Source organism: Cervus canadensis, chromosome 7, assembly GCF_019320065.1.
Source record: "Cervus canadensis isolate Bull #8, Minnesota chromosome 7, ASM1932006v1, whole genome shotgun sequence".
Classification (NCBI taxonomy): domain Eukaryota; kingdom Metazoa; phylum Chordata; class Mammalia; order Artiodactyla; family Cervidae; genus Cervus; species Cervus canadensis.
Genome location: NC_057392.1, coordinates 52,219,179 through 52,240,921, shown reverse-complemented (window position 1 = coordinate 52,240,921; position 21,743 = coordinate 52,219,179). Strand labels below are relative to the sequence as shown.

The 21,743-nt window shown below is 36.7% G+C and overlaps 1 protein-coding gene across 1 annotated transcript in view; it reads left to right on the top strand.

Moving 5' to 3' along the window:
• Positions 1–734: 734 nt before the first annotated feature.
• The window catches only part of OSTN (osteocrin), a 42,056-nt gene continuing 21,047 nt past the window's right edge, over positions 735–21,743 (top strand). The window contains exons 1-3 of the mRNA XM_043474108.1: positions 735–837; positions 16,094–16,192; positions 18,723–18,937. Coding sequence (XP_043330043.1) covers positions 16,094–16,192; positions 18,723–18,937 — 314 coding nt within the window. The 5' untranslated portion in view covers positions 735–837. The remainder of the gene's footprint in view (positions 838–16,093; positions 16,193–18,722; positions 18,938–21,743) is intronic.

The following is a 21,743-nucleotide window of genomic DNA, read 5'->3' as shown; positions in this document are numbered from 1 at the left end:
TGTAAAGTTTCAAATGTGATTAGTAAGAAATGGGAATGAAGGAAACTCAGACAGAGGCAGCAATGTTTTAGTTAAAAGGAAATTAAAATACAAGAGAACAAAAGCAAGATAAAAATGAGTACAAAATGTATGCATTTATAGCCCACATGTCACAGTTCAGTATTTATAGGTTTGTAAGTGACAGCCTTCCCAGTATAGCAATGTTAATTATGAAGTAGCTGTCAGTTTCAAACTTGTGCACCTGACTGAGGCTGAAACAATTCACCATTTCCACACATGATCATTTAAGAGTCCAAAATATACACCAATAAATCAGTTTGTGTTTCTGATTTTGCTTCCCTAAATCTTCTTTTGAAATGGCCTAGTGACTTTCTATTTAATGAATACTAGTGCATTTTATTTCACAAATGTGATTTGTAATGATTAGAGCTGGACTGAAACCTCAGGAAGAGGTGATGAGTCTAAGACTAAACACAATATTAAATGTGTACTTAAATTTTCCAGAGCTCATGCTCCCATTGCTATTTAAATTCCATGGTCAAAGCAATAGATAGAATAAATATGAAAAAGAAGAATAGGGAAGGGAAACAGAGAAAGAGAGACAGCAGTGAGGAAAGAGAGAAAAGAATGAGAGAGAGAGATTGAGAAGAAGCTTGGGAAAATGTTCAGTGGAAAATCTGTAGAAATGATGTAAGAGAAAGCAAAGGCAGGGATTGGAGTGAGGGGTGTATAACTGAGACTATAAAAACTCAGAGAGAAAACTCACCATCAGAGCTGAGTTTGGGAGAAACTGCACAGACAGGACTCTAAAGTTAGACTCTCCTGATTTTTCACAAGGTAAGTTAAATACAAAACCTGATAAAGAGTTAGGCTTTTCCCTTTTAACTGTCTTTTTAAAGTTTTTGAATACTTTTCAAATGCTTTCATTATATCTTGATTTTGTTAAAATTAGAAATGTTTTGGGGAATATTATCCTCTCTAAAAATGAGTAAACTATCTAAGATATTTTGTGATGCAAACTTAGGGTAGAGATAATTGTTTGCTCAGGCATTTTATACTTGTTATATTGTTTTTGCTTTTATATTCTATTTCAAAATAAAGAGAAAGGGAACTCAAAATAATGATCCTATAAGAGTGTTAGATATATTAATTTTGCTTTTATCAAATATGTCCAGTGTTAGGAAATTTTTAAAGTTACAAAGTGGCCTGATTCTAAAGACCTAGGTAGAAAAGAAAGTTTCTCTCTTATCTTTATTTCTATTAAAATTAGAACTTAAGAAACATCCCTAAATTAACCAAAGTATATGCTCTATGTTCTTCAGACCTATACTATCCAGCGCTTTTATTCTTATGAAACTCAAATAGGCAAATATGATACTAATAACCTAGTTTAAAATAGACTTAGGTCATGTTTATTCTTCAGTATTTGAAGTGCTCTTGCTATTAATGATTGAATTAAGTGTTAATATGAAACATACGTTAGAGTTCTGTTTAAGAAGAAATTTAAAATGCTGTTTCAAGTTTTGATCTGTGGAAACAGTGTACAGTCTACAAATTCAGTTCTAGCAAAACAAAATATGACTCCTTTGAATTCCAATTATATGTTCTATAGGTTTAGGAAAGTGATTACTATATATTCCTGAGTTATCTTTCTAGAAATTAGATAAACAATGATTTACGATGATTTCAGTGCTCAGGTAAGCTATAGAATTGATAGCAGTATATTTAATGGCCTCTCACAAACATCAGGCACATTTTTATGTCTTCTCTTTAATTTGGTATTACTCTTCAGCACTCTTATAGAACTTTTCTAAGGAGAGCTTCCTGTAGATATGCATTCAAGTCTCCTCTTTATAAGTTAATTGAATGTGGCTTCATTCAGTAAGTTACTTAAGGGATTTAAGGTTATTTGCTTTCTCCCTGTATTTCTCAGGGTTTTTAACTGATTCTGATACAATGAATCATGGGCAATAAAGAAGCAGTTATGTTTAGAGACTAGGTTTGGGGACCTTAGGGGTACACTTTTAACTTCTTCAAATATTTTCATGATTTGAACATTAGTTAATAAAATTAGATTGGAACAGAGCTCAAATTGAGTAGTCTCAAAATATTAACCCAACTCTGTCATTATGCAATTGTGCAACTTCAGGCAAGCTTAAGCACAGAGTGGTGCTCCATAACATTTTGTTATCATTGAAAACGACAAAAGAACTAAAAGTGCCAGTGATACTGAATGTGAGAATGACCTGGGAAGCTCCCACATCTATCCCTTTTCACCATATTAGAGAATGAAGAATCACAGAATCTTGGGGCTAATCCTTAGACATCATCTAATTTGACCTTCTTACCAACAGTTCATCCACTGTGATCTGTACCCACCAGCCAATCTTCGCTTAGATTCAGTGTTATCAGAGGAACACAAGCTTTGGAGTCAGGAAAACAGCCTTCTAATCTCAGTCCTGACTTCATCAGCTTTTCCTCAGCTTCCCAGGGGCTTCCTTCTCTCCTAGTAAAACTAGAGTTTGCGTGTATACAAATGAGGAGTCACAAGTTCCCTCCTAGCCCTGGGCACCTCTCTACATGGGCCAACTTGTCCCTGAAGATCTCTCTGATTAGAGATGTTTTTAACTGAGTTCTCCTCCTTTCTCCAAATAATTCTCAGGGCACCTCACAGGAGCAGTGGTTAACATCACTGGCCAGTAATTACTGTTGTAATGGTTGGCATGAACTGGCTGTTGCTCAGTTTTGCCTTTTCTCCTTTATCAATGCCTCATCAGCTCTGGTCTCAGCACAGAGCAGACACTCCCTCCAGAACCAACTCTTCTGCCACGCCTCCTTCTGCTTACCCCGCTTCATCCATTTTATATCTCCCTTTCATCTCCTCTTCCTTAGACAAGTTAATTACCTTTGAGTCTGGCTCTCTCCAATTACTGAGAATGAAAGTGAAAGTGAAAGTCGCTCAGTCATATTTAACTCTTTGCTACCCCATGGACTATACAGTCCATGGAATTCTCCAGGTCAGAATACTGGAGTGAGTAGCCTTTCCTTTCTCCAGAGGATCTTCCCAACCCAAGGATCCAACCCAGGTCTCCCACATTGCAGGCGAATTTTTTTCCAGCTGAGCCACAAAGGAAGCCCAATACTGGAGTAAGTAACCTATCCCTTCTCCAGGGGATCTTCCCGACCCAGGAATCAAACTGAGGTCTCCTGCATTGCAGGTGGGTTCTTTACCATCTGAGCTATGAGGGAAACCCTTGCTGAAAAGAGTAAATTCCAGTTTCTGATGATAGCCTCCTTCTTTTCTAAAACTCTTTGTTCCTACAACACAAAGCTCTAACCATTGTGAAAAATGCACCTTTAAAATATCAGCTGGGCCACCACCGATAACTTGGCTGTTGGCCCACCAAGTAAGAGCTGTGGCTTTCCATAGTCCTCTCCAAGAGCCTTTCCATGTACTTCTCCATGACTTCCCTGTGTTCCCACACTGGTGGTTGCATTTCCTTGCAAACTCTGACTTGTCCATCCATGCCAGGGCACTAAGATGTTTAAAAAGTGGCGTCTCTTCCTCTTCCTCTTCCACAGTCCATCCCTCCCTGGCTGCTCCCATGTTTGTGTACAGTTTAGTTCCTGTAGAGAAGTCCTTGACCACGATAACAACCATGTTGGCTCCGCTTCCATTACCCAGCCTGACTCTGCTATACTGTCAACATTACAAAAACTGTGGGAAAACCATGACTCAACATAATTAACGATTTTTTTAAAAAAGAAAATTAATAGAGATATTTTATGAACCATAAAACAAAATATAAATTTAAAATTCAATTAAAAATTTACTTTGGTTAATATAAGAGTTTGAAAAATAATTATATTTTAAGTATAACAGATTTCTTCCCTTTGTCTTCTTTTCATTATGATTTGTTCATGTGTGCAAGCTTGCTAAGTTGCTTTAGTCATATCCGACTCTTTGCGGGCCCCAGAGACTATAGCTCACCGGTCTCCTCTGTCCGTAGGATCCTCCAGGCAAGAATACTGGACTGAGTTGCAAGGGATCTGCCTGGCCCAGGGATCAAACTCACATCTCTTATGTCTCCTGCATTGGCAGTCAAGCTCTTTACCACTAGTATCACCTGGGAAGCCAGATATTGTTCATAGTTTTACACTAATATTTTAATAGAAATATTATGGCTGAAATTAATGCTAATGCATAGTATACTATAACATTAAATGTTAAAAGTGATTGCCATTTATAACTCTCTTTAGTAAAATTTCCTTCCCTCAGTCAATATTATTTTATTATATTTTATTTTCTATCACTATGCTATAATTCTAGATTCCAAGGTCCAATTTTATTCCTTAAAATGAACAAGGATAAAATTTTTTCATAAAAATAAAAGAATAAAAAGAAATATTTTGACAAGTTGCCGTTTTTAGAAGGCAATATCAGGATGTGGCGGTTTAGTCGCTAAGCCATTTCCAACTCTTGCAACCCCAAGGACTGTAGCCTGCCAGGGTCCTCTTTCCATGGGATTCTCCAGGTAAGAACACAGGAGTGGGCTGTCATTTCCTTCTCCAGGGGATCTTCCCAACCCAGGAATAGAACCCAGGTCTCCTGCACTGCAGGCAGATTCTTTACTGACTGAGCTATGAGGGAATCCCCTAATATCAGGATAATAGTAGCTATTATTTAATAAGCTATCACTTATTATGCCTGTCCCTTTACCTGTATTATTTCTCATCCTTATAATAAAGCTAAAAAGTAAGCTTCTGCCCCATTTTCCTGGTGAAGATATTAAAACAATGAAGCGAAGTAACATTTCCAGTCAAGAGTCATATTCAAGTCTGTGTAACTTAAGAACAACCAATCTCTTTCTACTAACTCACTTTTCTTGGATTAGAAAGTATAACTACAATACCAGGAGCCAGGAGATGAGGAAGCAACCTGAGTTGGGTCAGTTCATCTATTAAAAAGTGGAATTATAATATTTTCCATATAAATCATAACTTGACTATTAGGAGGATGAAAGGAGATAGACAGATTTCAGAATAATAAGGTACCTTGCAGACATTAAAATAAAAATTGTTATTTACAACAACTGTACTTGAAGGAAATGAAAGCATTACAGGAAAAGTCTGCTTGTGCAGGAAGAAATCATTGGCTGGGCAGGGCCAGTGGCCAAGGAGTTTTCGTCTCCGCCAGGCTGTGAGCAACTGGATGACAGAAAGACTGTCTCATTCATGTCTATATCCCTGGTGCCTGATAAACAGCATATACCTAAAAAATACATCTTGTTGTTGAGTATTATAAAATATATTTTGGGCTTTTATTTATATTTTAGAGTATTTTTTCATTGATTATATTGTCTAATTTAATGTAATTGAAATGTAATTTACTATTTTATTAAATTGTGTTCATACATGCTGAGTCGCTTTGCTGCTGCTGAGTCGCTTCAGTCGTGTCCGACTCTGTGCGACCCCATAGACGGCAGCCCACCAGGCTCCCCCGTCCCTGGGATTCTCCAGGCAAGAACACTGGAGTGGGTGCCATTTAATTCTCCAATGCATGAAAGTGAAAAGTGAAAGCGAAGCCACTCAGTTGTGTCTGACTCGCAGCGACCCCAGGGACTGCAGCCTACCAGGCTTCTCCGTCCATGGAATTTTCCAGGCAAGAGTACTGGAGTGGGGTGCCATTGCTTAGTCGTGTGCAAATCTGTGTGACCCCATGGACTGTAGCCCCCCCAAGTTCCTCTGTCCAGGGGACAGAGGCGAGAATTCCAGGCAAGAATACTGGAGCAGGTTGCCATGCCCTCCTTCAGGGAATCTTCCTGACTCAGGGATCAAGCCCACGTCTCTCATGTGTCCTGCGTTGGCAGGTGGGTTCTTTACCACTAGCGCCACCTGGAAAGCCCATAAATAGTATACGCAAGTACAAAGTGGAGTAAAAACTTTAGGAGTGGTAATAGTCCACATTATCCTGATGCATATATATGCCATATTTAACTGCATTTACCCAACTTTACTCTCTGATTGCCTTTTCATACCACATAAAAATGGCTTGCATCAAATGACCAAATAGCATGTGTAAGTGCAATTCTATCAACATTTCCCCATCTCTAGTTTTGAAGATTCTTTTTTCTCCCATTATTAACTGTTAGAATTAAACAACAAGTCCCCTTACCAGTACTGTACACAATCATACATGAAGTTCTCTTCTATTTCTAGAGGACATAGTTTTCTATGAAGAAATTTACAATATTTCAGGGATCAGAATGCAAATTAGTGTTTGATAAGGAGAAATCTTAAACTTTACTGGATTAATGATTAGGGAATAAGGACACAAGTCCCTCTCATTAGAATGAGAATCTGTGATGTGGAGCATGAACAGACATACCAGGAGTTTGGCGTAACTTCATCACATATTATTGTAAGTATAAAAGTTGGGCAAATCTCTTCCCATTAGTTTCCATATCAGTTAGTATCTGTCCCACATTTCTGTTTACCTACCACAAAGCGCTGCTTCTTTCATTCATTCTTTCAACACATAATACTGACTCCCTGCCAGGCATTATGTTGGGTGCTGAGATAAAATAGTGAACATTACATAGTTCCTACCCTCAAGGAGTTTATAGCAACATTTATGTACATTACTTATCTGGGCTTTTTAATAATGTGATCTTACTAATATCATGGTAGGTTTCTACCTTCTTAAATTTGTGTGAGAAAGATACTAGCAGTATGGTTGAAAATTCAAAATTTTAAAAAAATGAGGTATTCAACAACAAAGTTTTATGATTTTGGAAGGCAATAGTGTCTGAAAAAGAACAAAAATGGTGCCAGACAGAATAAAGTCAGTTAACACATGTATACTAGTAAATTATCATTCTTCCTGATTTATAGTACTCAGGGAAAGTCATTTTAAAATGCAGGTGTCTGCCACATTAAGAACACCTCATCCATACACATCTGACTTTATAAGCAATTTGTTTTGGAGATGGGAAAATGCTTTATACTTCCACAAATAAGTTAAACTTGAAGGAGCATGAAACTGAGAGGCTGAAAGCATTACGTTGTTGTTCTGGCTCTTCTAACTGGCTTTGTGACTTTGGAAAATTGACTACTCCTGATGGAAGAACAATGAGAAATGAGAAAGAACGCACTCCTGACATTTTCATTTAAAAAAAAAATGTTAAATTTCTCAGTCTCAATTTGCACCTTCCTTTCAAAATCATACTCAATCTATCAAGCAAATGCCCATCACGCAATCTACTGAAAAGAGCAAATTTCACAAAGAGAATTTTAAATAAAATAAACACCATGAGTATTTCTCAGACGTATTTCAGTGAGAATGATATAGACAATGTATATGCTAGTGATAGAAGCAACCAGTTGTAGTTCAGTTGTTCTTGGGTGAAAATCCTCAATGACTTCAAATTTAGTATTTGAGTTTAAGATGATCTGAAATTAATCCCCACTTCTGAAGTTCTAAGTGCCTTAGCCATGAGATCTCTTGTTTGTGGAGCCAATTGCACCAAAGGTTGTGGCAAGGCAGCACCAATAAAGCAGAGATTCCAGCATCCAAGTCTCTGCTTTCAAGCAGGGAAGTGTCTCAAGCACCTGGTTTCTTCTCTCATCAATGAAAACGGAGAACAACCTTAACGCCCTGTTCAAATGTCACTCGTTGAAACATTAAGATTATCCCTATAATGTCAAACTGTTAGGTATCTTCTTGATTTTTTAACATAGACTTTGCTGATTGACTTTAAAGATGGCCCCAAGTTCCCTAACTCATTGTGGGTATAAGCTTTACTTCCCCGGAAGGACTTGACTTCAAATACCTGCACTCAGTAATAATCATTTTTATACAAAATGGTTTCGTGCAAAATTTAGAGTTTCCATTGAAAAGTTTTACCTATGATCAAATAAGAATGATGCAGTGTTTTTTCACAGATAAATGTATATCTTTATACATTCTCAATAATAATACTAAACATAAAAGTACATGTTTTATTGCTCTTTTTCAGCAAACAAGGCAAATCCATAATGATTTGTGCTATTTGTAAATTAAACAATTCTAAATTTAAAAAATTCAATTAATTAAAATGTGAGATCATACATGAGGTTTATTAGACAACTTGACAGTTTAGGCATCTTGCTCAAGGTTAACTAACACAACAAGGACAGTTATCCCTATCCTTCAAGTCTGATTCTGAGTTTTCCTCACCACTCTCCATCACAGAAATATATGTTTTCTATATATCTGAAATTTCTATTATCAAAAATTCCTATTTTTGTATTTAAAAATAAGAACTTTTGGTACTGGTAATACTAATTTTGTATCCATTAATATATGAAGTAGAAACAGCAACACACCCTAGTATTCTTGACTGGAAAATCCCACTGTCAGAGGAGCCTGGTGGGCTATTTATAGTCTATGGGGTTGGTGGAGTCACAAAGAGTTGGACAGAACTGAAAAGACTGGGCACATCCACTAATACTAACACTTGTGAGTACTCTGAAAATATTCAAATGATTATTCTACCTTGATAGACACACTGTTAATAACAAATGCAGAGGAATAGGAACTCAGTCAAATCTTTAAATTTTTTAACATTCTGTGATTTAAAAAAAATTTTAGTCATTTTCTGGCTGCATCAGGTCTTAGTTGCAGCATGCAGGATCTTTGTTGGGGAACACTGGCTGTGCCTGGGCAACACTGGTTGCCCCGAGGCATGTGGGATCTTAGTTCCCTGACCAGAGATTGAACCCATGTCCCGTGCATTGTAAGCTGGATTCTCAACCACTGGACTACTAGGGAACTCCCAACATTATGTGATTTTTTTAAATTTAAAGCTAATAATGCGTTAAATATTGCACAATCCTTTCTCTCACCCCCAAAAAGCAGATATAACTGCTGCATACTGGGGCATCTGGATCCTCCTTCAGCTCTAACATTATTTCTAAAGTGTGGGGGAACTGAGTATACAGTCCTAAGAAAGATGAGAAAAAAAACTTCAAGTAAATAATTGAAGGTAAATAGATCTAGCATATTTCATCCATTCTGTGCACCTCTAACATCTCTGAGATTGGAATGCCTTACACTTGATTGCTATTGTTTAGTCGCTCAATCTTGTCCGACTCTTTTGCGACCCCATGAACTGTCGCCCGTCAGGCTCTTCTGTCCATGCGATTTCCCAGGCAAGAACACTGGAGCGGGTTGCCATTTTCTTCTCTAGGGGATCTTCCCAACACAGGGATCAAATTTGTGTCTCCTAAATTGGCAGACAGGTTCTTTACCACTGAGACACAGGGAAGCCCTTATACCTGATTGCATGTCATAACTTAATTGATAGCATTTTTTTCTTTCTTAAAATACACTTATAAAATAGAATCACTGCAAATAAAATCTTAAAATCGAAGACTTGAAGGCCCTCTCTTTTCAGCTAGAAATACTTAAAATTCATGAGGAGAATTTTTACTTGAAAACCTAAATGCAAAGTCTTATGCATAGACTCACCTGATTTGAGGAAGGGCAGAAAGGTTTTCTCAGCCAAACCGACACCAACAACATACAATGTCTGTGCTTCCGTCGGAAAAGAGTCAAATTCAGCAACAGTCTTTACTAAAGCTAGAAGCAACTTTAGAGGTCGTTTGCCCAGAATCATATAGTGAACCAGCAGCCAAGCAAGAGCAGGGCCTGAGTCTCAGAACCCCTGGCTCAGGTCCCTCTCATACAGACTTTGTGTTCACCATTGTCCCTTAGACTCGCCTTTACAATAAGGAAAAAGGTAGTTACTCTATTATCAACTATTCTGGAAGCTTTCCTCTATTATTAAAAAGACTCAGGTGAGCATGACGTTGTGGAGAAGGGTAAAGGCTACACTGTAAAAGTAGCCTACAATATCAGGCTTCCCAGGTTATGATAGTGGTAAAGAACCCACCTGCCCATGCATGAGACATAAGAGACTCGGGTTGGATCCCTGGGTTGGAAAGATCCCCAGGAGAAGGGCATGGCAACCCATTCCAGTATTCATGCCTGGAGAACCTCACGGACAGAGGATCTCGGGGGTCTACAGACCACAGGGTCACACAGATTCGGACACAACTGAAGCAACTTAGCATGCAAAGGGTACGCTTTAGAATTTACTCTGCTTTTCAGTTTTACTGTGGGACCAAGCTGACCCACCACTTGCCTAGAAGACCACCCCTGTTTTCAGAGAAAGAAGGTTTGAGGAGTGTTATGTGCAGGCTCACAAGGCCATTTCCCAGTGACAGAACTAGGGACCTTTCACAACATGTCCTGTTAAATCTCATTTATGTGCCTGCAATGTCACAATGGGAGAGGATTTTTAAGTTTAATTACTTTTCTAAGTACTTTATCTTTAATTAAGACTTTAATTTCTGTTTAAAGTAAGGTGGGTAGAGTCTATTTTGTATATTTCCAATTAAGAAATTAGTAAAATAAAACATCCAAAAAATTATCGACTCAACCTAAAAATTTAGTCCTCTCATGAATTTCTAATGGCTAGATCCACTATCTCTAAGTTAGAACTTGTTGAGGAGAAATTTCCTTAGTCACCTGAGTGATTTGGTTTTCTTCAACACCAGCCCCAAAGACATTGGCAACCATCAAAGAATGGTTGCCAGTCTTTTCCTAGCCCAGCCCACATTAGAGATTATTTTCCATAATAACGATGACTCACCGCAGCACTGATGGTCAATAATGCAAACATCTTTTTTGTCTTAGCAGACTTCTCATTTAGTCCTATTTTAAATATAATTAAACCAGAATTTTTAATATGTCAGTGTGCACTGTCAATGTTTTAAGGGAATATATGTGAAAGTGAAAGTTGCTCAGTCATGTCTGGCTCTTTGCAACCCCATGGACTGTAGTCCGTGGAATTCTCCAGGCCAGAATACTGGAGTGGGAAGCCTTTCCCTTCTCCAGGGGATCTTCCCAACCCAGGGATGCAACCCATATCTCCCACATTGCAGGCAGATTCTTTACCAGCTGAGCCGCAAGGGAAGCCTTGTGGCTATAATAAATGCCTATCTGCAACCCAAACTTCAGTGACAAAACATCAGGTCTTCCTCCACCCACCACCACTCCAGCTACAGATTGGATGATCCCTTCAGGGTAAATGAGTTCTTGCATGTGAGAAGTCTTTGAAACAAAGGTTAAGATGTTACACAATGTAAGATGTTTGTTTATTCAGCAAAACCATTAGTGACAATATGTGCACATGCTAGACCAACTGACTGAAAATGAAGTACACACCTAATCTTATAAGGTAGATCTCATGCCCATGGTCTATTTGGAAACTCCTCACATTAGAGAATTATAATTCAAAAATTTCTCAATGAAAATTATGGCTGTAGGTGCCTCCACTGTCATATAGTCACACAATGAACATGCTTTGAGTGTTCTTTCTGTAATTTGCAGTGTACATGGTGCTGAGTAGATTTTTAGTCATGGACTATATTTATCCACTATCAACAAAATAGGGAAATGGAGCTGAACCTGGTCTTTCCCTTCCCTCCCTATAATTTCCTCTGTTTCTAATTTTGTAGCAATCAAGTTTCAACTAGTTAATCAAATGTCTTTTGTGTGGCAGGTGCCAGGGTGTTTGTTTTCATTAGTGTACCAAATGCCGTATTTAGGAACTTGGCCTTTTGGTTAACTGGCTATAAGCATGGCTTTAAACCGTTAAATGTGTGTATTTAAACTCAGCATTTATTTTTATTTCTCCCTATCCAAATAATCAGGATGTGGTTATCTGTAAGATGACACATTACGACTTTTTTCCTATCTACACCCAAGAACAAAAATATATGCCTCAGACATAATCATCAATATTATAAACATCCACCATCCTGTGCCATTTATAAGATTGCAGAGATGAAGAGAAACCTGGTTAGTAAAATGTGCATAAAAATAGATGAAGAAAGTCCACACAGGAAAGCTTATAAAATTGAAAAATTTCACACTTTAAAACTGTTTAAAAAAAGAATGGAAAGAAAACATCACAATTATAAGCTTATCTTTGAGTGAATGGAAGAGTTATTCTTTAAAAGATATGCCAGAAGTATGAGGTCATTGTAAAAAAAAATTATATTTTTAATATAGCTTACCTTTTGCTGAGGAAAGTCAAAGACATCAGCAAAATCAGAAGGAAAAATAAGATTCAACACCTGATTTTCTAAAAGAATAAGTAATGCAGTTTTTGGTTGGTATTTTTTACCAGATAACTTTTACATTTCTTCCTGTTAGTTTTCATCTGTCCTAATTTAGAGACATAATCATGATCAGCTCTTTTTAGAGCCTAGATGCTGTTTTAGAAGAGAAGCTATGGGGCAAAGGAGAAAAGGAAAGATATACCCAGCTGAATGCAGAGTTCCAAAGAATAGCAAGGAGAGGTAAGAAAGCCTTCCTCAGAGATCAATGCAAAAAAATCAAGGAAAAACAATAGAATGGGAAAGACTAGAGATTTCTTCAAGAAAATTAGAGATACCAAGAGAATATCTCATGCAAAGATGGGCACAATAAAGGACAGAAACAGTATGGACCTAACAAAAGTAGAAGATATTAGAGGAGGTGGCAAGAATACACAGAAGAACTACACAAAAAATATCTTAATGGTGTGATCACTCACCTAGAGCCAGACATCCTGGAATGCAAAGTCAAGTGGGCCTTAGGAAGCATCACTACGAACAAAGCTAGTGGAGGTGATGGGATTCCAGTTGAGCTATTTCAAATCCTAAAAGATGATGCTCTGAAAGTACTGCACTCAATATGCCAGCAAATTTGGAAAACTCAGCAGTGGCCACAGGGCTGGAAAAGGTCAATTTTCATTCCAAACCCAAAGAAAGGCAATGCCAAAGAACGTTCAGACTACTGCACAATTGCACTCATCTCACATGCTAGCAAAGTAGTGCTCAAAATTCTCCAAGCCAGGCTTCAACGGTACGTGAACCATGAAATTCCAGATGCTCAAACTGGATTTAGAAAAGGCAGAAAAACTAGAGATCAAATTGCCAACATCTGTTGGATCATAGACAAAACAAGAGAGTTCCAGAAAAGCATCTACTTCTGCTTCATTGACTGTGCCAAAGCCTTTGATTGTGTGGATCACAACAAACTGTGGAAAATCCTTCTAGAGATGGGAATACCAAACCACCTTACCTTCCTCCTGAGAAATCTGTATGCAGGACAAGAAGCAACAGTTAGAACAGGACATGGAACAGCAGTCTGGTTCCAAATTGAGAAAGGAGTACGTCAAGGCTGTATATGGTCACCCTGCTTATTTAATTTATATGCAGAGTACATCATGAGAAACGCTGGCCTGGATGAAGCACAAGCTGGAATCAAGATTGCCAGGAGAAATATCAATAACCTCAGATATGCAGATGACACCACCCTTATGGCAGAAAGTGAAGAGGAACTAAAGAACCTCTTGATGAAAGTGAAAAAGGAGAGTGAAAAAGTTGGCTTAAAATTCAACATTCAAAAAATGAAGATCATGGCATCCTTTCCCATCAATTCGTGGCAAACAAATGTGGATACAATGGAAACAGTGACATACTTTCTTTCCTTGGGCTTCAAAATCACTGCAGGTGGTGACTGCAGCCATGAAATTAAAAGATGCCTGATCCTTGGAAGAAAAGTTATGACCAACCTAGACAGCATATTAAAAAGCAGAGACATTAATTTGCCAACAAAGGTCCACCTAGTCAAAGCTATGGTTTTTCCAGCAGTCATGTATGGATGTGAGAGTTGGACCAAAAAGAAAGCTGAGTGCTAAAGAATTGACACTTTTGAACTGTGCTGTTGGAAAAGCCTTTTGAGAGTCCTTTGGACTCCAAGGACATCAAACTAGCCGATCCTAAAGGAAATCAGTCCTGAATATTCATTGGAAGGATTGATGCTGAAGCTGAAGCTCCAATACTTTGACCACCTGATATGAAGAGTCAACTGATTGGAAAAGACCCTGAGGCTGGGAAAGATTGAGAGCAGGAGGAGAAGGAGAGAACAGAGGATAAGATGATTGTATGGCATCATTGACTCAATGGACATGAGTCTGTTCAAGTTCTGGGAGTTGGTGGTGGACAGGGAGGCCTGGCATGCTGCAGTCCATGGAGTCGCAAAAAGTCTGACACAACTGAGCAACTGAACAACAATATATGCGGTGAAGAGTTTATACGTGAATTAATCCAAACCTCTCAAAGTTCTTTTGAAGTCAGAATTACTCTTCATTTCACCAATATGGAAAATAAACTTCAACAGGTTAAGTAACACAAACCCAAGGTCATACTATTACTAGAGCAAATATGAGTCTCAAATACAATTATTCAGATTGAATAATTCTTCTTTTTGCTCCCTGCAGGTTTTCAAATGATGTTTTTTAAGGAAACAAAAGTTTGCTGAGAATTCTTATTAATGATGAGCTGGGGGACTTCCCAGTGTCATGTGGAGAAGTCACTCCACTTCTAAGTGGAGAAGTCAAGCCGCTTTTATTAGTAACCCAGAGCCAGAGATCTTCTCCCAGAGGGGCAAGGCCTCCCATTTTAACCAGCAGTCAGACTGACAGTCAGAGGTCTAATCTATACTGTAAATAAGCTTTAATTGGATTTATAGTGCTTTATTAATGTAAAAATTCATAAAAGTATCAATGACACACGTTTGTGCTTACTACACAGAATTAATAAATGTAACCTTTTGACTTGTTTGCTCTCCTGTGTATATATATGTAAAACCTGAGTCCCTTATGTTTTCTTCATAATCTTATATTCTTCCCCACTTTCCCCGCAAGCAATCAGTCATGAATCAACTTCCATTGGTCTCTATTTTAATTATAGGTATAGATTTCAAAATACAGTAAATTGCTTTATGTATTTCCAGTTTGGGAAATGGCAACCCACTCCAGTATTCTTGCCTGGAAAATCCCATGGATGGAGGAGCCTGGGAGCCTGCAGTCCATGGGGTCGCAAAGAGTCAGACACGACTGAGCAACTTCACTTTCATTTTCAACTTCACTTTCATAGATTTCAAAATACAGCAAATTGCTTTATGTATTTCCAATTTAGGTAAATGGTAGCATGGCATATACACTGTTCTAGAATTTCTAATTTCCCCTCAAATCTGCTCTATTTTAAATCCATGCATACAATTACACATAACATTTACGTCATTTGTTTGAACCATAGATAACACATATATTTAAATTGTTTGCGTTAAGTCCACATTATGAATGTACTTCAACTGACAAATCCATTTCCTTCTGAGTAAGGTACTTGGGTTGATTCATTTTTTCACTGCTATAAACAACGAGGCTGTGAACTTTCAAATACATGTTTTCTTATAAACTTTGGCCCATTTTTATTTAATTGTGTCTGTTTTTTTAATTTTATTTATCAGAGTTACTTAAATGTTTCAAATGCTAGTCTTACTTTTTTATATCTGTTCAAAATACATTTCATTTGTAATTTGTTATTTATTGCAATTTGTTTACTTACTTTATCACATGGAAAATTTCAATTTTTATATAGTGTAATTTGTTAATTTTTTCTATGAAGCTCACCTTTTGAATCTTGCTCAAAAAATCATTTTAAATCATGGGACATAAAGATATTCTACTATTGGAACAGTGGTGTTTTTGAAATTTCATATAAAATTGCTTTTAGACACAGCACATTCTCTCTTGTTCACCACAAACCCCAGCAGGGGTTGGTTTATCATACCTAGTCAATTTAACACATTTCTCTTTAGGTACATGATGTTGTAACCTGTGGATTAGACACTCAAAGAATAAGGTTCCACAAACTAGATTTCTCAGACTTCGGTTTTTTTGAGTTAAATTATGATTATAGCTGTACAGCCCCAGTCTAGGTTTCCATGGAAATGAAACCTTGATAGAATTCATTCTGGGAGACTGACAGCCTCTATTAAGTATAATTTAAGCATTGCAAAGGTGCACTCCAATGTAGAGAAACTGAATAATCTAGTTTATTACCTGCCTATAACAAGCTTTACAGGCATTTTTGTTTCCTATCTTTATATGTCAAACTAATGAATGTTAACCCTGTTGTGTGTGGCCCTTAGATGCTGGACTGGAGATTAGCAAGCGCACATTTTATCCTGGCTATGACACTGATGCTCTGGAGCTCAGGAAAAGTGCTCCCAGTGGGTGTCACAACAGAGGTAATGGAAACCAGGGGCCGTATTTTCTAGTGAACTTAAATCATTTTTCTTAAGGTCAGTAGCAGGTGCTGCTGACAAATATGGAGAAATTTCAATAACACAAAAATCAAGTAAATAGACATTTCTTTCTATGCTGTGTCCTCACAATGGATTCAGAGAAAATCCGGTATCTAAATATTTAAAAGAAAAAAAAAAAGAAACTATAAGTAACAACAAAGATTGGTATTCCATAAACCAAAAACTTTAGGAGAAAATTCATTATAATTTCAGCCATATATATATATATATATATATATATATATATATATATATATATATATATAATTGAATGAATTATATAAAGATGAAGTGCTTTTATGTGAAATTTAAAGTTGTCTACATGTCAGGATTTGAGTCGCTTGGCCAAAATTTTATCACTCTACAAATGTTTTCTTGCTGCCAATACTAAACTACAAAGAAAAAGAAATGTGAGGACATCTTGACACAGAGAAAAGTTAACTTGGCTCATTTGATCTTAAGAGAAATATGCATTCTTTGTACTTTCTTAAATAGTATGAAGTGAGAATCTGAAATGCATTTTACTGAAGGGCAAATTTTATAAAAGGTTTGTGCCTTTTTTCCTGAGGATTAAGAATATCTTTAAAAAGAAAGAAAACTTGACTTTGTACGTATATCAGTAGGAAGAATGAACACATATTTTTTGGAGGACCCTCTGAGAGATAATAAAAGACCTCTTAACTTTGCCCTTTGGTTTTTCTCCTGATCTTCATAATTTCTTTCTCATGATTATTCCCTCTTTAGTTTCTATGCTTCCCAGTTTATATAGGGAAATAATAGAAGTTAAACTTTTTTAAAAGGAGTTCTGGACTTTACACTGTAAGTAACGAAGGGTTATACAGATTTCTAATTTCTTTATATGATGAAAGTAGTGTTTGGAGATGATTTACTTCGTGGCAGTACTCAGGACAGAATAGAAAAGAGACAGAGAGAGGGGATAAATAAATTATATGGGGATTCAGAGGGTGCACTGAGTGAAGAGGTCGTTGCAGTTGTTCAGTTGCTGAGTCGTGTCTGATTCTTTGAGACCCCATGAACCACAGCATACAAGGCTCCCTTGTCCTTCACTATCTCTCAGAGTTTGCTCAAATTCTTGTTCATTGAGTTGGGGATTATATCTAACCATCTCATCCTCTGCTGCCAAGAGGATCTGATATCAATCACTCCTGATAGGAATCAGAAAGAGCAGGGCAAGAGGGATTTTCCAAGAAGAACTAGCCATACTTAGAGCAGATTTGACTTGTTTAAGGAAAGAAGTTCAATGGCCATTAGTCTCAAGAGCTTTGAGGCAGACTGCAAGAATTCCAAAAGAAAAATGTTTGAGTCGATGATGAAAAGGTTTAGAAAGTGCTACTCTTTCATTTTATTGTGGAAAAAAAAATGAACGGAAGAGAAAGAGAATGAGATAAACAATTCAAAAACAAAGACAGGATGTGAAAAAAAATGAGTCCTGCTCACACCAAGAGTCTGGCTGTAGTTAATGTTTCTTCTCAGAGGGGAATATTCTCAAACTCTTGGGAAAGAAGTTACATCCCCTGGACTACAGAATGACTCCAGATTGCTAATAGGAGCATTTTTTTAAAGTGCTGTGATTGGGCCTGAGAAAGGAAGATAGACTTCATAAACCAGACACTTACACTTTTATGACTTGGATGGACTACCAAGTGGCAATACGTGTAAATATACAAATAAGAAATTTGACATGGGACAATAAAATCCTTGGGATAGCTCTGACTCTCCATAGATACTGATTGCTATTTATTGGTAAATCACACTGGTAGAGATGGTAAGCTCCCTCAAAGCACAGATTGGATTTTTCTTATTTTTGTATCTCTTCGGTCAAATACAGGACCTACATAGTGGATGTTTAGTGACTTGAATGAATGAATGAGTAGTGAAAAGAAAACAGCAAGAGGTTTATATTTTTTCAGAATTCATTCAATAAATATTCATCAGAAATAATTACTAATTGGTGCAATAATAATGAGCAAAATACCAGAATAGGGATTAAACAGCACAAAGAAAATGCTGATTAGACATAGTCTTTGACCTCAAGTTACTCACAATCTAATATGCAACATACATATGTTGTAGTTAATATAATACAAGGGAAAATGTAATAATTGTAGAGATGGAAGAAGTATAGATAAAATGCTATTAGAGTAATAAGAATGCAGTTGTTACTGGGAAAGAATCTGAAAGAATAATTAGTTAACACACTAAATTTTAGAGGCAGGTCTGGAGTTCATCCTTTCTTTCTTTGTGTGTATGTGTGTGTGTGTTGGTTTCATTTCTTTTGGATAAACTTCAACCTTATGTGTTTTTCTCCTCAAAAGTATTTCTCTCTAGATCATAGCTCTGTGAGCAACCAAGTTTCATGCCATGTCAGCTAAAAAATAGTAAAATCCAAATATAGATGATTGCATGTATACTCTTTCTCTTAATGAATGGACTCACCTTTCTTGCCCAACAGGCCTTTGATTCTGGAATCTTAGGTGTTCAGTCATCACCCACAGTCAGAGAAGAGAAGTCGGCCACTGACCTGGCAGCAAAACTCTTACTTCTTGATGAACTTGTATCTCTGGAGAATGACGTGATTGAAACAAAGAAGAAAAGAAGCTTCTCTGGGTTTGGTTCTCCCCTGGACAGACTCTCAGCTGGCTCTGTAAGTCATAAAGGTAAACAGAGGTAAGTGAATTCTTGGAGAAGGAACATTTTCATTTTCTAATTCCTCCATACTGGGTGGAGAAACAGAGAGAATCCTACCTAGAAAAAAGTACAATGAAAGTCTTGTAGGTAAACAGATTTGAAAGTGTCTTAGCCCATTTCTGAGCTGAAAGGCATCATTTTGGAAATAAAGTTTGGGAAACAAAATGACTGCCACTTTTGAATTATCAAAGTACTTAAAATTGAATTTGCCACTAATATGCACTAATACTTTTGTCAAAATATTTTCTGAAGAAGATTCTGTTGCATGTAGATATAAAGTAATTATTACTAAAGACATACAGCATTTGGGAGGTAAGGTCAAAAGTGTATACTGTGAGATAAATGTTCCCGTCAATTAAGTTTTCCCTTTAATAGAGGTAACTAGAATTCCATTTTTATTTTTACCCTTTTTTTTTTAACAAAGCTTTCCAAATGATATGAGTAAGTCCCCTCTCCTATACCAAGAAGGTAGTGAAGATCTCTCAGGACCTAGAGTTAAAACAAATGTGTCTATGTCAAATTTCTTTTTATTTCTAGCCATGTGATTTGTATAAGTATCTTACACTCTGTGTTCCTCAGCTTGTTTGGAAAAAGGGGATAATTACTTACCTCCATAAAAATCAAATGGGAACTTTGCAAACTGTTAATTATTATAATAAAATTAAAGTAATTAAATCTCTCTTTAATCATTGAGCAATTGTCAGTACTTTAAAGCAGTTCATTCCAAACATAATTCATTTTCTACCTCTTCAAAATCTATTCCTTGTGCTAGACACTTCATATTAGCAGTGGCCCAAGAGACTACACGGTTCCCATAGTCCGGAATTTGGGGAATATACTAGGATCCCTTTTGCTCACAGGAATCCTCTTCACTAGAAACACTTCGTTTTTCACTAAATTCTTTAAATCTTGTTTGTTTTATATGTTAAATATCTCCGAGAGAGCCTTTCACATGAAGACTTTCTTAATTCTGGCCTAAATGATCTTTTCACCTTTTCTTTCTCCAGTCTTCCCTCATCTCTTCTTCCACCACCATCCTCACTTCTTTAGATCACCAATTGTATCTTTTACTACCAGAGGAATCATCTAACACAAAAATTTTTTCGTGAAAAGTTCCCATTGCTAACAAGAGAAAAGCAAACTCCTTAGGAAATCCTATGGAGAGTTTCATTTACTGACACCTCATTTCTTCCTGCCCTCAACTCCACATCCTTTAGTCCAGTGTTACTCGGTCACTTGGAATTCTGGGACTTGTCACATTTGTTCCTGGTGAATGATTTTGCTTTCACTTTGATTTTCAACCTGCAGGATGCAATTGCTAGACTTCTGTTCTGAAAGATTCTCAAAGCAACCCTGGGAAATAAAATCATTCTGGGCCTAGATTTATCCTACATATACTTGACAAAAATTCCACACTTGTATTTTGAAATTCAGATCCTATTCTAATTTAAAAAATACAAGTTAGTTTCACCTATGTTCTAGGCACTGTTGGACGATGGCGGAAAAAAGAAGAAAAATATAGTCTCTGTCCCTCAAATAAATCACATGCCAATTAAAAGCAAAAATATTTTTAACCAATTATAACACAAAGCAAGAGATACATTTAAAAGCAATTTATAAAGATTATGGAAGTGCAAAGGATAAGAGAAAAGATTGTGCCTTCTAATAAAGAGAATTTCTTTGATTCTTGGATCTTGCAGCACAGTCTACAAAATAATTTGAAAATCAGTATGTAAATGTTTATGTAAAACTTGTATATGAATTTATAATATTGCATAAATATAAATATATATAATCTACATGGAGCTTTCATCATAATGATTTCTTTAAGCTATCAGGAGATATAATCTACCTAACATAGCTCAATTTATAGGCAATAAGGGGAAATTGGTGAACATTAATATTCATTTAAACAGCATTTCACATTTGAAAGCTAAAAATAAACTATTACAACTGTTTAAAAGATTAGGGAATATTGTTCTCATAAGTAGTACTTCCTGAGGAAGCTACTGGATGAATTTGTTCAGTCAAAATGACTCTAGAGTTACCCCCACAAGAACTGATGCAAGCATAACTTTAGAATTAGAGTGGTTTCAAAAAAAAAAAAGTGTCATGTATTATAGTTATGCAGTCTGATAAGATACATGTAGCAAAATATCAAGCAATTTAGGGTCATTAGTGAGACCATATAAAATTTAGGTAAGTTTTTGATTGCTTCTTGGCTATTAACTGAGCACAAAAGGATATTACAGCAAATAGTTGCTTGCAAACACAAAGAAGAAAAGGTGGAATTTCCTCTTTATAAAATTTGTACAGCTATAGCAATGAAGAAACAATACACATATTAGATGAGGTTGAAATTCCCCTTTATATAATTATTCCAGCTAATAAGTGAAGGAGGAATGATAGTATTAGAGTGTCTCCATTTTGCAAACCCTAACGAAATGATGCCTCTAGACAATGATTGTCAATTTTCTGCTAACATCACAAGAGAAAAAAGAGCAAGTCATTATATGCCCTATATTGGACTAACTCAGTACTACTTATGTAACAGAATTACAAAAGAAAATTCTTGCCTCGAGTTCCTTCTGCCAATTTTCAGGAAATATGAGAAGACTAGAAATGACCAGAAACAATACAGGGAATCTGGGGCTTCCCTGGCAGTCCACTAGTTAATAATACACTTTGCAATGCAGAGTGTGCCAATTCTATCCCTGGTCAGAGAGATAAGACTCCACCTGCCTTGCAGCCAGAAAAATCATAAACATATAACAGAAGCAATGTT